General features: G+C 34.6%; 1 protein-coding gene across 2 annotated transcripts in view; it reads left to right on the top strand.

Annotated features, from left to right (window-relative positions):
• The window catches only part of LOC128886057 (uncharacterized), a 346,337-nt gene that overhangs the window by 323,830 nt on the left and 8,335 nt on the right, over positions 1–14,172 (top strand). For both annotated transcript variants that reach the window (XM_054140597.1, XM_054140598.1), the window contains 4 exons: positions 5,002–5,159; positions 7,329–7,463; positions 9,356–9,561; positions 12,483–12,704. In XM_054140597.1, coding sequence (XP_053996572.1) covers positions 5,002–5,159; positions 7,329–7,463; positions 9,356–9,561; positions 12,483–12,704 — 721 coding nt within the window. The remainder of the gene's footprint in view (positions 1–5,001; positions 5,160–7,328; positions 7,464–9,355; positions 9,562–12,482; positions 12,705–14,172) is intronic.

The raw sequence follows: 14,172 nt of genomic DNA, 5'->3' as shown, positions 1-14,172 counted from the left end.
ATCTCGGAGAGAAAATATTGATAGGGAAAAGAATGCGTCTCCAAGGGTCGGAGGGAGACAGGGGTGACATCGAAGCGCGAAAAGCCGGGGCAGTAATGTCTGATAAAACGTATGGAAATTGAGAGCGATGGGGGTGTCCACTGGGAAGGTTTAATCTAGCGAACGGTTGAGGGTGACGAATGGGTGAATAGACAAATCGTTTATGCGCGGGATGCGAGGGAATACTATTGTTGTGTGTGGCGAAAAAGCATTCCGCGCGAGTCGTACTGGGTCAGTCGTTTCGCTCAACTTCTTAACGGGGTATTCCAGCGTGGAACGTGGTTTTGTCGCTTTTTTCACGCGGAGACTATAAACCTTACGTTGCTACTGTGTATTTTGCGTGCGGTTTTATTCGTGTTTCGTTAACGCTCACTTTGTAAGGGATGATATTAAAATTGACGGTTGTGTCATAATACAAAGTTACGTATATAAATATCGTGAGTTTTCGAATTCATAACATACAATACATGTTGTGAAGCTTTTTTATGTAATTGAATAATATAGATTTATTTATTTCTATTTATTAATATACCTTGAATGCAAGTTCTGCATGCAGGAAAGAGTCCAATATTCCAAATATCTAATAAATATTTTGATCGACATAGTTCCTAGAGAAGTTATTTAATTCATCACAACAAAATATCTTCCTTCTAATCTCAAGTAACTAGATTATAATTATTTTTGTTAATCTAATCAAAATCCTATTGAAGTAGTGTCGCCTACAAATCTCTCCTCTAGTTGATTGATTAGCAATTTTGACAAAAAAGTGCTGACTCTTTATAAGAAAAATAGAAATACTGGTTGAATTGTAAGAGTGAATTTTTTAAAATTGAATGGTTCCTCGAAACGGGAAATTTGTATAATGAACAGAAACTTCAATTTGTAGTATTTCTTCAAGGAAGAAAAACGCGCTTTAGGCAGTTTTGCGCAATAAGCCTATGAAATAGAAATTTCTACCAACGCAACGGAGGAAAAGAGGGAACGTGGAAATCTGTAAACTGCTCTGCGTACAGTTAAGTAGATGGAGGAATAAGAAAGAAAATAGAGTTACAAAAGAGGAAGAGAAAAAAATGTACACTAACAAGTTTACAGAAAGCAGAGAACCATATCAAAGGCTGTACCAAGACAGGATCACGACGTTAATGATAAAGTCATTAGTTAAGGACAAAGCTTTGAAACCACAACTCTTGCAAGGGGGATAACATGAAAGGGAAACATCCAAAATGTAACATTGTGCTCGTTAAATGTTCATATTAAATATAATTATATTCTTCATAAAAACTGTATAACTGACCAATATCTCAATTTTATGATTTGAACAAATAAACGTCCATATGTATTACAATTCAAACGCACAAAAATTGAACATTGTTTAGTACGTATTGTTAAATAACCGTCATAGCTAGATTGCGAATTTTAAGCATTTATGATAGATGCCATTATGGAAAACATATGCAAAATATAAAATATATTTCGTAAATTAACGTAGCGATACTAATATCTCGTTTGGTATAATTGCGTATTCTGGATGCATTTAGCATATGTTATTTATGTTTGCGTACGCCATGAATGCGTAATATCTATAGTCTAGTCATAACAGTACTAAATATTCTATATTACCAAGTAACTGCATTCGTGTTGTCGACAAAATATTTGGAGTCTAGAAAAAACAACAAAATATATAAACATAAAACTATAACTATAATAAGTATAAAGATAGAAATATGACGAGCCGAGAAATCCGCGAATACCTCGAAGGGAATTCGTTCGAGCGTCGAAGAAATGAAATAAAAAACCGCGAAACTATAAACAAGCGGAGGGAAACGCAGACGCGTTAAATAGGAAAGAAGAGGGCCCGTGACGGTCCTCGAGAAGGGGGCGGAGGAAGAAAGAATCGTGCTCGAAGATTCAGGAAGAAAGGTGGGAGAACGCAAAAGTAGTGAAAGTAGAGGAGCAAAGGGAGAAAGAGAAGGAGGCAGCAGAAGAAGTTTTATTTCAAGGGAAGCTTCAGGGTGCAAAAGCTGCAGAACAGACGGAGGAAGTTCGTAGTCGGATAAATACGACGAGGGGATGCGATTCCTCTTTTCTGCTTCTCTTGTTTCATTCTGTACGTGTACGTGTGCGTCTGTCCGCCTCTCTTTCTTTCGTTTCGACAAACCGAACTCTCCGCCCAGTTAGAAGTTTCAGGAGTGCCTTGTCACGCGACGCGACAATGTCGCATCGATTCTATCAAAAGTCTAAACACATCCGATTAAATTCAGTTAAGAGGACGCTCGGACGGACACCTTTTGAATCGTTATCAGTTAGCAGCGTGAAAGTCGATGGAATTCGGAGGGAATTAACGTCGCGAAGACGAGCTTGTTGCTTAGCTGGTTTTATTAGAAGTTCGAAGAAGGACTCGAGACTTCAACCCCGAGGCTTTTAATCGAAAGGCTGGCTTGGAAGCGTGCGGCACAGCTCGCGTGCAAACACGTGACGTGCTTTAGCGTCCAAATGGGTTGATTAAATGTGTAATTTGTACATTCTCCGAGGAAACTTTTTCACCCTTCTGTGTGTGAAGGAGTTTAGCATTCCTACGTTAAGCGTGAAAACAACAGATTGTACGATTACATATTAACCGGTTTACTGGTAGAGGAATATATCTAATAGATAAATAATGAATGTATGTTTGAGAATGTATGATTAATTTGAGAGAATACGTGAAAATCGCGAATTTCATTCAATTTTTCGTTGTTTCAGAAGCTAGAGAAGGGGTTTAAAGAATCTTTTTATTTAGAAATTAGAATTCTGTAAGGTGGGATTCTGTAAATTTTTTCAAATTTTGAATGTATAGTAGAAGAAGAAACAAATATAAGATTTCAATTTCGAAACACTTCTTTTCTTTGTTTTTTATCAAGTAGGTGGACATCACTAGACTTTAGAAAATTATTTAAAACTGATTAAGTAGTATCGAATTCTAATTTGTAATTGTGAACTCTAAAATAAAGATTGGATTATTTATTGCTTAATTTAAACAAAATTGTTTCGTTATTCTTAAAATAATTCTTGATAGAATTATTTTGAAAAGAATTTAGCGAAATTCGGAAACGTGGAAAAGTTATCAGAGTTCGATTTAAACTCTCTGTGAACTCCACTTTAAAGCCGTTTTTCTCGAAACGACATTTTTCAAGCTCGTTGACGTAACATCGCGGGAACCAATAAATAGAATGATTTGAGATTTGACGTTCACATAAAGGAAATACATGCTCCCGTATCGTTTGAATCGAAATCAACTCGATAACTGTCAAAATTTTCTTTTGCTGCTTGCAAAAGCTACAAAAGGTGATAAATAAATCGATTTACATCTTTTAAATGCTATATCCTGTACATTTATTGAATATTATAATTTATTCGATTTAATAACTATACTTAGACATAACAAAAGTTTGTTCAATTTTTTGGTTTACCACCATCTTGTTTGCCGTTATATAATGAGAGTATTATTTATAAATCAAATTTTACTGAAAAAATCTCTTGTCAGAACAACCGTGTAACATTTGCTTTAGCTATCAGCATTGTCTTCTTCATTTAGTTCTTCTTTATTAACGCGTAATAATATTTAGTGAATTTTATACATGTGGAACAAGTTACTCGTACTCGACAAAAATTCGTTTATAAGAACACAACTAAATATAACTACCAAATTTTAAATCGAAAACAAAAATTGAAGTGCCGTGATTTTGGGAGACTACAAATTTAGACGAACCTCTCAAGGACACAAATGTTAGTAGTTTCGGATAATTGGTTAATAATTTAATCAGCTTCGCATATTTCGCGTCGTCTAAAGTTCTGGGCGCAATTTGGTTCGCGATGCGTGCACAATTTTCGTTTGTAGAACTCACGGTAGCAATTCTGTGCAGGATTCAGTTTTCACTGTTACGATTCACAGTTGTGGTCAAAGGTATTTGAGAAAATCGAAGCGGAGTTGCCAGAGGTAGCAACTTCAGAGCGTTAGCGTCGACTAATTATCGCGCATTGTCGTGGAATTTCGTACGTTTTAATTGGTCAGCTCGTTAATCGTCGCGTGTACGTGTCATGTGACGATATTCTGGTCGTTCCACGTGACTCTAAGCCAGTGAAAAAATTGATAATCCGCAACGCGCCCGTATTCGATCGGAATACCTCGCTTGTAACAAAGTACCGACTATGATTCAAACAACCAACTAATTATTCCGCCAACGAATATTTATCGATACACTTGCGTCTTCTCTGGACGGTTTACTAGCGTTTCGTGTCACAATATTGGCATTATGGCTGAATTTGAACACGCTTAACTTGTATACACAGGTATTTCGATGTCCATAGCAATTACACAATGTAAACAAAGAAAGATCAACATTTGGCTGGCCTCACGACAAGCACTATTTATTACTACACTATTTGGTTCTGGCTTCGAGTCATCTTCATAACCCACAAATGTGACAATTTTTTTATTTAAATAGATTACTGAGGATTATTCTCTTCAGTTTTAATCAACTCATTTTGTAGTGTTATTTCTATCCTACCTAAATTATTCATTCATTACAATTAATTTCACTTAAAATGTATATATCGTCTGAAATCTCGATTTAAAACTTCACTAAAAATCTTAATTAAAACATCTCATTATGGTTTTTTTCTGATTAGTAAATGTAAATTTCTTTGTCATATCTATAGGTTCTGAAGACAATTAAAACTTATATTTTAAACGTAATAAGTAGTGCTTATGTTGAGTTCCAAAACTTTGTCTTTATTTTCACATTTACAAGCTTCTCTATTAATAAACAAAAGCCGCTCCTAAATTCTCACAAGGAATCATTCCCTGACAGATTGCGCTCGCATTTACCGAGCACTCTGTATATCGAAACGCTAACACGACACGCAAAAAAAATTATTCAATATTCCCCAGAGAATTCCCGTGCTCAGTTCAAAGTTTATTTTCAGTTACTATGCGTCGACCGCTTTTCCACCCCGTTTGGCGCCGCCACTGAAGAGACCCCGTTTGATGCCGCCAACTCGATCCCAGCACCCGAAGCAACAGAAACAACAACCAGCTGCGAACACGGCCACTGTACCGGACTTGAACCAGCTGAAAGTATACAGTAAGTACCACCATGTTTCATGAAACATTTCAATGCCCCGAGTAAAAAAGGACTGAATCGAGTGAAGAATTCAGAAACTTCTGAAACGCATGGTCCTGCAATGAGATCTGATACAAGTATTTGGCTATTATAAAGAAATAATAATCATCGAGAAATGTGAAGATAATGCAAGACACAAATGAGTAGTTTATTTTGCAAAATAAAAAAGGTAATAGTAGCATGTTTGTTAGTATAGGATTTTCCAAAAGTGACTTTAGAATTTTCTTTTTAATAAAATACAATTGGTATATGGAACTATCCGATGGATATAATTTATATAATTTATTTATATATTTATTTAAATTAATATGGCCATCGCGACCACTTTGTCTGGTGTATTTTATTATTCAAACATTGAAACCTTGAACTTTACCTATGCAATGTCACCCTATAGTACTCTATGGAATTTACGCATAATTCTATTTCATTGACAAAATAACGTAAAACAACACTAACTACCATTACTTTTTCTTAAAAACACTTAAAAGAAATACATAAATTCCAATCGATTAAAAAAGATAGCATCTCTTATTTTGTTCACAATAGCCAAACGTACTTTTATCGGAGCTTATGGCAGGTCCGAGTACAGTTCATTAGCTCGAAATTGTGATCATGAGTGTGTCCCGTTGGATGGCAGAGCTTTAAATATAGGAATGTGTAAAAACTGAAGAGCTTGGTAAACATTTTTGTCACGAAACGAGATAGCGACACACGAATACAAGCCGCCATTTGTGTTTTCATTTAAAAACTTTTAGATTATCGGACACGCTTCAGCTAAAATAAAAGTTTTGCAGTTACATAATTGCACGGACGGCGTGAAGAGTAATTCATCCACCAAATGGGATTGAAATTTGTTGTAAACACACGCGATTCAATGGTGATTCATCTGAATCAGTGGAACGACGCAACGATTTTATTTCAACGAACAGTATGGATCGTGCACGTTCTTTATTTAACAAAATACGTACCGTCGTGGACAATTGAATAGCTTCAAAAGAGAATGGTATATTTATAAATGCATTTCATAGTGATATTTTGGTTAAATCACTATGATACACATCACTATGATCACCGTAATACTTGGTTGCTCCTTGTCTGCATAATTCTTGCATAATTTAGTAAAACGATAATTAATAATTTGTGTACTCAAAAATGTATTATTTAAAGTTACAGTTAACGAACTGAGGAATAGCAATGGTTAATTTTTAAACAAACTCTTGAAAAGTGCACTCGATCATTCTCCATAAGAGAAATAAGAGCAGCGACTTCGTATACAATAGCTGTACAGTTATGTACGTCATGCGCAGGGTCCTAGAGAGCCTTAAGGCATAAAGAATGCTATCTTTATCTCATACAGTTTTCGAGGAAGTAATGCTTTATGAGGCTCAGCTTGTGCGGTACTATTTTAAAGCAAAGTTTTGAGATTCAAGGTACATTTGATCGCAGGAAAAGTTGATGTTTTGCTAAAAGAAAGACGCAGGACTGGGAAGTTTCTGCACTTTGTGATTTCCCTCTTCCTCTGGCGTTTAACGTGATGTCATCTTAGTAATATTATATTTCAGACTTAATTTATATTTTGAAATTAACTGATTATTTTTTTGCTTTTACCCGAACGATAACGTCGGCTATCTGTAGCTTTTCTAACTCGAGAAAGAAAACTTCCTATTCTGTATTACTGTTGTTCTTGAATTTGCTCTTAAACAAGAAAAGAAAGAGACAATTTAATGACAATGTTGAATAAAATAAAGATTGCATTCTTATATTTAATTCTTATTATTTTCAAAGTGTTTCTCTTAAGAATTTCGTCACGACGCTTTAAAATGACCTCTCCAAACCTTCAAGCTATAAATTTACAGACTTCGCGCAAGAGTTAGAGAGATTGAAAATCTAACTGACTAAACTAACTGATCGCGAACCGCCACCTGCTGTACCATACTTAAGGATGTTCCGCGATAGGATGTTTTTCTTCTCAGAAAACCCCTTCATTGTTTTGTGACGCACTAAGACCCAAAGCCTTCTTTTGTTGGAGAAATGACCCAATTGACAGATTGAAACGACGAATTCCCGTCTCGACGAACAACGGTTAAGTCGAAATTAATTGAAAATCGAATCGCTGTTTGTGTGTTTCAGGCAACCCGGACATACTGATCTGCGGCAACTGCAGAGAAATGTTTACTGACCTTGGAGAGCTACTCGAGCACAAGCGAAATTACTGCAAGCTGCGGTTTACATGTAAATGTCACACCTTCAACGGAACGGCCCCAAGTATGTACTTGAAAGAAAAGTTCGAGGCAGTCCCGTTTCGAACGCGTCTCATCGACCGATCCAGTTGCTCTTTCGCAAAGAATTCTGGGATTTCCGTCGCGACGCTTCAGCCTTTAAGAAATTTTCCAATAAAGCCTCGACTTTCGTCGGAATTCGAGAGCGCAGTCCATTGCAAAGTACAGGGTGTACATGAAGTTTCTATCTCTCTTGACGATAGGTATAGAAGTTATATTGCATTCATTCAGAAAACAGAAAAATGAAACCAGATTATAATTACTCTTGATTTGATTATTTTATTCATATATTTTCCAGTGTGATATATTGACATTAATTTTTATTAAATTCACGAAAAACGCGTTGATAATTATACACGAAAAGAAATTCATGTATATAAAATTTCATTTCTGGTCCATCAGTTAAGGCCCATATAACAATTAAACATTCCCATAGCTTGTTGCTTGGCGCTACCAGTGTGGTTATGGACAATGCTCTCTGCAAACATTTTTGCTCGCGGATCTACAAATCCCAGTACGTTCATTATTTTCAAACGTGGTACATATCCACTATTGAATGTGCAAGCAGACAAATATGCTGCCATCTCCATTGTTTTCGGCCCATAATGCAGGGTGTTTGTAGCCAAAACCCCGGGGGAGTTGAAGCTTTCATTATTATGTTCGCTATTGTGTAAAAATTTTACAGAATTTCGACAATCTTTGCATTACAATTGTTGGCTGATCAATTTTGAAACTGATAATGAATATTCGATAGCGTAGTACTGAAAACGAGCTACATATAAATTTTTGTACTCGGAATCTCAATTTTATATAGCATGTTCTTGTAAATGATGTGTTCTGTAGTGAACTGGTCACCCTATAAATTTCCTTGTTTTGAAACACGCGTAACTATGTGTTAGTATCATGAATTTCCTTTTTTTTTAGTTTCCATTAGGAACTTTCTGTACACCCTTGTCCAGCTTGTTGTCACCATTTGCACAGGTGTCATCGATGTCACGTTGAACAGAGCAGGTGTAAAAATGAAATTCGAACTGTTTCAAGTGATTCCACACAGCGTTACGATTCCTTTTCCACGGGGAATTGTATTTTGGCGTTTTATCGGGTAACGCAGCTGCGTTACTGGAAGTGACCGCTTAACGGTTTGTTTAGGATCGAGGAATCGAATCTGGTTCGTGGAAAATATTTTCGACCGTTTAGGTTTGTTTAAAACGAGGTGTGCCTTGAACGATCGGAGCAAAAGGATTTTCGGTTGCTCGAGGAACGTTGAACGAAGCGAGCAATGCTAGAAAATAAAGTTTATGCTGGTATATCAAAAAGTCAGTGAGAAATAATTAAGAGAGGCTAAATATATCGTTGTTGAATGTACAATCAATACAATCATTTCATTCTTGAAAAGGATCCACAAAGAAGATCCAAATGTTCAACAATTTCAGTTCAAACTGTTTGAATTACCTAGAATTATCAATATTTTATCCACATACTATATTGGAATTAGACAATAAAAGATTGTTTGTTTTCTTTACTTCTTCAAAGTAATATTCAATAAAGAACCTGTTATAAAGACTCTCATCATGATCCAAACATAAAAATCGTTGCTCTTTTGTATGATTCTATCTTTAATTAAATAACGTATTAAATAGACGTATTACATTTTTACGTTTATTTGAATGGAACGTCTAAAACGTATTATTAATGCTTGAATGACATCTAAGCTATTTATACTGAACGTGTCACCATAAACACGCTGCCAGCCAGCGTATTGATAAATGACATTTAGGATGAAATCATATATTAGGATACGTTTGATCATAGAATTAAGATGATTCGTGTATTTATAGTAGTAGAGTGACTACAAGCGTAAACACTTTATGTCCAAAGGGGATTCCACGACAGCTTTGCTCTGCGTTCTCTGCAAAGTATCTTTCCCATCAGCATGGGAACTGATGGTTCACGCTCAGGCGGCTCACATGATCAACATTTACGAGCTGGGAACTCGGCCTCAAAGTCCAAGATCTGCGCCTAGTCCACCCCAAAGTCCCACCCAGCATCAGAAAGAATCATCACCGTCACCGCAAGACTTTCAGGTACGTTTCATTGCAGCTTTGTTGTTATGCAAAAAATCAATTTAAATTAAAAAATATTGAGAATTTTATTACGCATACTAAAGAGAATAAAATTATTTAAAATTTTAATTTAATTCTCGCTTCTATTCTGTTGAAGTATTAGTAAAGTGTAAGCAGTTAAATTCATTTTACAATTGAATGAAACTAAATGTAACACATAATAAGATTCTCAAATATTTAGCTGCTATTTTCAATATCATTTTGCACACAAAATGTCATCGTGCAGGAAGTGTAAAATAGAATACCTTGAGTGATACGATTCTGGCAACCTTCTTCTGCATATTATACGCAGCACGGATATTGAATTCACCCAAAGGAAAAGTAATTTCGCTTCAATGGATTTTCTATTTCGTTATTTTTGTTAGCCGAAAAGCGAAGCTGCGAACGATGAGTGAGTAGTCTTATCGGAATGAACAAGCCCAGCTGAAAGGGTTTGAAAATAAAACAAGATGCCTTCTATTCGCGTAGCTTCAATTCTTGATGTATTTCCGGTTCCGGTTACGGGGATAGTCAAAACGTCAAACCAACAATGGAGTTTTCCTCTCTCATTCGCGTGATAAGATTCTCCCACAATTTTCTCCCACAATTTTCTCCCCTTCGTCCGTTGTTTTTGTTTAATTATCAAACCCTACAAATCTTTGTCTCTCTACCACCTCGAAGTGAACTCGTGAATTTACTTCAAAATTCTATTCTATAAATAGAATGAAGGAAGAGTAAATAAACAGTGATTTTATTTAATCAAGGAAGCTTAAAACGCCTTCTTTGGCAACCAAAGTTTGCTCAAAACTTGTCTTTCTTCTAGGTGGAATAGTAAAAATAATTTTCGTAAAATATATTTCCGACAGATGATCATCCCGAATTCATAACGAAATGTATTTTAAATATTCAGGAATCGTGAAGATTGCTTCATCTTGTGATGTCTTTCGATGAAAACTTTCTCGATACAGTTTAAACTTTTTTAATGCTCTTGTTCTTCGTGTGATAACGCGCGAATGACTTCTTGGTTCATTATCGTGGTGGATAACTCCAGAAGAAGAAAATTCACGACGTGATATGAAAACCTTAACTTATGTAAAACTACTTTCTATTCTTTTACATATATTATACAAAGTCTGAATAATTTCTTGCAAACATGTCACCTCTAGTGTTCATTCGTGGCTACGTTTGTCATTTAAATTTCTCTTGAACATACCATTAAAAATATTATTTCTTCGATTTTAACAAAAATAATTAGTATTCACTTTGATAATGTCGATGAGATTCGTAGTAAAAGTATTAATATTTCCAAGGCAAAACTATTTTGAGACAATACTGCTTCTCCAGTATTTCAAATCAGTTTCTAACATTTTTCATTCCTCTGAATATTTCCTACAAATGCTGAACATCGATCGTGAAATTATTTAAAAGTACGTAAAATAAGAACACTAGTCTATTGACCGGATAGCAATAGTTCCAGCAATGGCAGTCAATTTAAACAATATGAATTCCCCTCTGTGAAGAAGAAAAGTAGTAAGTAGTAATATCGTCAAGCTCGGCGCTTAAGACAAGTCTTCGGGACTGGAACGAAATTCCGTAACAAAAGAAAGACAGCCTGTCGTCGCCGGAAACGGCGTAGGCAACTTGGTAAAATATTACTTCATCATATGTTTCTCTGTCGATATGTCAACTCCAGAGCACGAACAAGTTATACGGATTGACCTATCAAGAACCAGGAACCTTCATTTCGAATTCCAGGTCTTGAAAGCCCCATTATTATTTTTATTGTCAACGATTCGAAGAATTGGGCTTTATATTAATTTTACTGAATTCGACCTTATCATAAATGTTTCATTGTTAACTAATAATACTTTCTTCCTTCTGGATGACGATTATTATATAATTCATTTATACAATTAATTTTTATATCATTATATATTATATCTTATGCATTCTTATATTATTGTATTATTGTATGGTATCATTATATAATTCATTTTTTAACAGTTCCTTCAACGCTTAGATAATATATTTAATAAATTTTATTTTTTCCTTTATCGAAGATCAACTTAATAAAACAATTAACTCTGCGATCAATCATAAATATTTTTCAAATTATAAGGTTTTAGGTATTTTAATGAGGTTGAACAATTGTTTAAAATATCTTCTCTGCACAAGATAAATAAAACAATTGCTAAATACTATTCCTTTTTTTTTTATTTCTGAAATGACGAATAAATAATCAAATTATTTAATTCATCGAATTACGTAAATATAGCTATATTATTTTTAAAACACGCCTGGTGAATAATTCTTCCTTAGAAGCATGTGCACACTGAATTATCAACGCGAAAACTGTGCGAGGATTGAACGAAACGTAGCACGAGCAAAAATGGAAGTAGAATAGGTCCGGTTTGGTCAGCCAGCCGAATGAAAGCAAGTAGAGAAAAATACAGGAGCTAGCAGCTTAACTTATCACTATTGTGACACACATCAGTGGAACAGTGTCACCTGCTGCAGTTCTATTTCATCGCGAAAGGAACATGAAATAGGTCAACTTGGTGAATTCAATTGACCGTGCACTTCCAATTCCTCGGATATATTCAGACTCCTCATTTTTTACCCACCCGCATATAGACCTTTCGAATTAAAAAGACCGAATTTAATATGAATTTAATGTTACCCTCGAGTGAATAAAATCGTAATATGATAATCCTCGACTACAGTATTATTACTATTATTATGATTATTGTTTTGGTTATAAAAGAGACAATATATTATTTTTATTTTTATTGAGACAGATAAATAGGTATTTATTTTTCGATTCGTTGTTTCAAAATTTTCATCTAGATACAAATATTATTGAAACGTTGAGCGTAATCGATTGTTCCCGTGTTTGTTGATAGGAAACCAAAGCGTCCGACTGCGAAGAACGCGCCGAAGAAGAGGATTTGGACGGACACGAATTAATACCATCTCCCGACAGTGGCAAATCAACAGACAACGAGGCAGCTCTATCACCAATTAAACTACGATCTGATGTGAACGGATTGGATCACGAGGAATGCGACGAATTGATGCATGTCGAAAACACCACGCAATCATGCATCATGCACGCTCTCAGCATTGTAAGTACAAGTACCATATTTTCATGAGGGTATTCTTTTTTTGACCAGTTTAATTTGTTTAAATAAATATTTCAATTTTTATAAATGTTCAAAATTGATTATACAAATGTTTAAAAATTTGAAACCAATATACCGTTCCATTAAAATTCTTTACAGAAGTGAAAACGAATATGAGGTAATCAAATTTGACAGAAATATTGGGTTAACTTACGTTACATTTATTACGAGGAGTTTGTTGAAATGTAATACTCGGGTATCCGAACGAGGTAATTAAAATCCATTTAAATTCCTTTATTTCATTATTACGCATTTACTAATTTTACACTCAGTACCGGTTCGATCGGGCTTAATTAAATCGAAAGTAAACGTATTAATTTGTATAAAATTGCTTCCAGTTTGGCAGTGTATTCCACACAATAACCGTATACGACTTGAAAATCGTCGAAAAATTAATCGAATGGTAGAATATGTACTTAAAAAGCAAGCTTTCACAATCAACTTTTATTAACAATTATGCACATCGTAAACTCTCATCGTGCATATGTTAATATATAAGATCAAAATATTGTACTTTCACATAATGGAAAACATTTAAAAATACTACAATTATTATAGAATAATTTCTAACGAATCATAAACATTTTAAATAAAACTTCGAATTGACTTTAGACATCTATCTTTCATAAATCTTTAATAATATTTTAATCCGTTTTATCCCAATCGGTAATCATTTTATCGATGTTTTTTATTTTTTTAAAGTTGTTGTCTTAGAATTTGATTTCCAGTATCTTCATTTGCCTGTATTATTCAGGAATGATTAAAAACCTTGTTGAAAGTAAACAAAACATCAGAAATGACAAAAATGCGATATATTTAATACCATATTTAATACAGAATTACTTGTTTAATATTCAGTTCGTATAGACAGCTTACGAGAGGTACGTTATCCCGTTTGAATGTATCCCTTAATCTCCACAAAAAGCGTATATCAAATCCTCTTAAAATTTAAAGAGAAGAAATACCACATTAGCCACAAAATGTTATCCTGCTCCATAAGCTTCTCCGTCCTTATTTACATAAAATGTTGACCTAATATACATACAAACGAAGACATGCATACGTATAGTGTTCTTAACTGTTATATAATAAGCCTTCTGTAAACCGTCAACATGAATTTGAACAAAATGAGTGACAATATTTTTTTACATGAAAACAATCATATAACAACACATCGTACAACTCGTAGTTATTCGAATCTAGCTAAAAACGTAAAAATATCACGTAAATCTCCAAATACTTCAAGACACATTACAAAATTAATCATTGATATTTAAAGATTTTAGTTAAAGATGACAATACGCGTCTCTGTCTGTTATTAATCAATCCTTCACAAGAATTACTTGGCGATTCCCAATGTGAAAGACGGTAAATGTGCAATGAAACTTTTCAAGCGTGTATCGCGTCGACG

The sequence above is a fragment of the Hylaeus anthracinus genome, unplaced genomic scaffold (assembly GCF_026225885.1).
Source record: "Hylaeus anthracinus isolate JK02 unplaced genomic scaffold, UHH_iyHylAnth1.0_haploid 11982, whole genome shotgun sequence".
NCBI lineage: Eukaryota > Metazoa > Arthropoda > Insecta > Hymenoptera > Colletidae > Hylaeus > Hylaeus anthracinus.
Note: the sequence above shows the minus strand (reverse complement) of the source record. Positions and strands in the feature narration are given on the sequence as shown.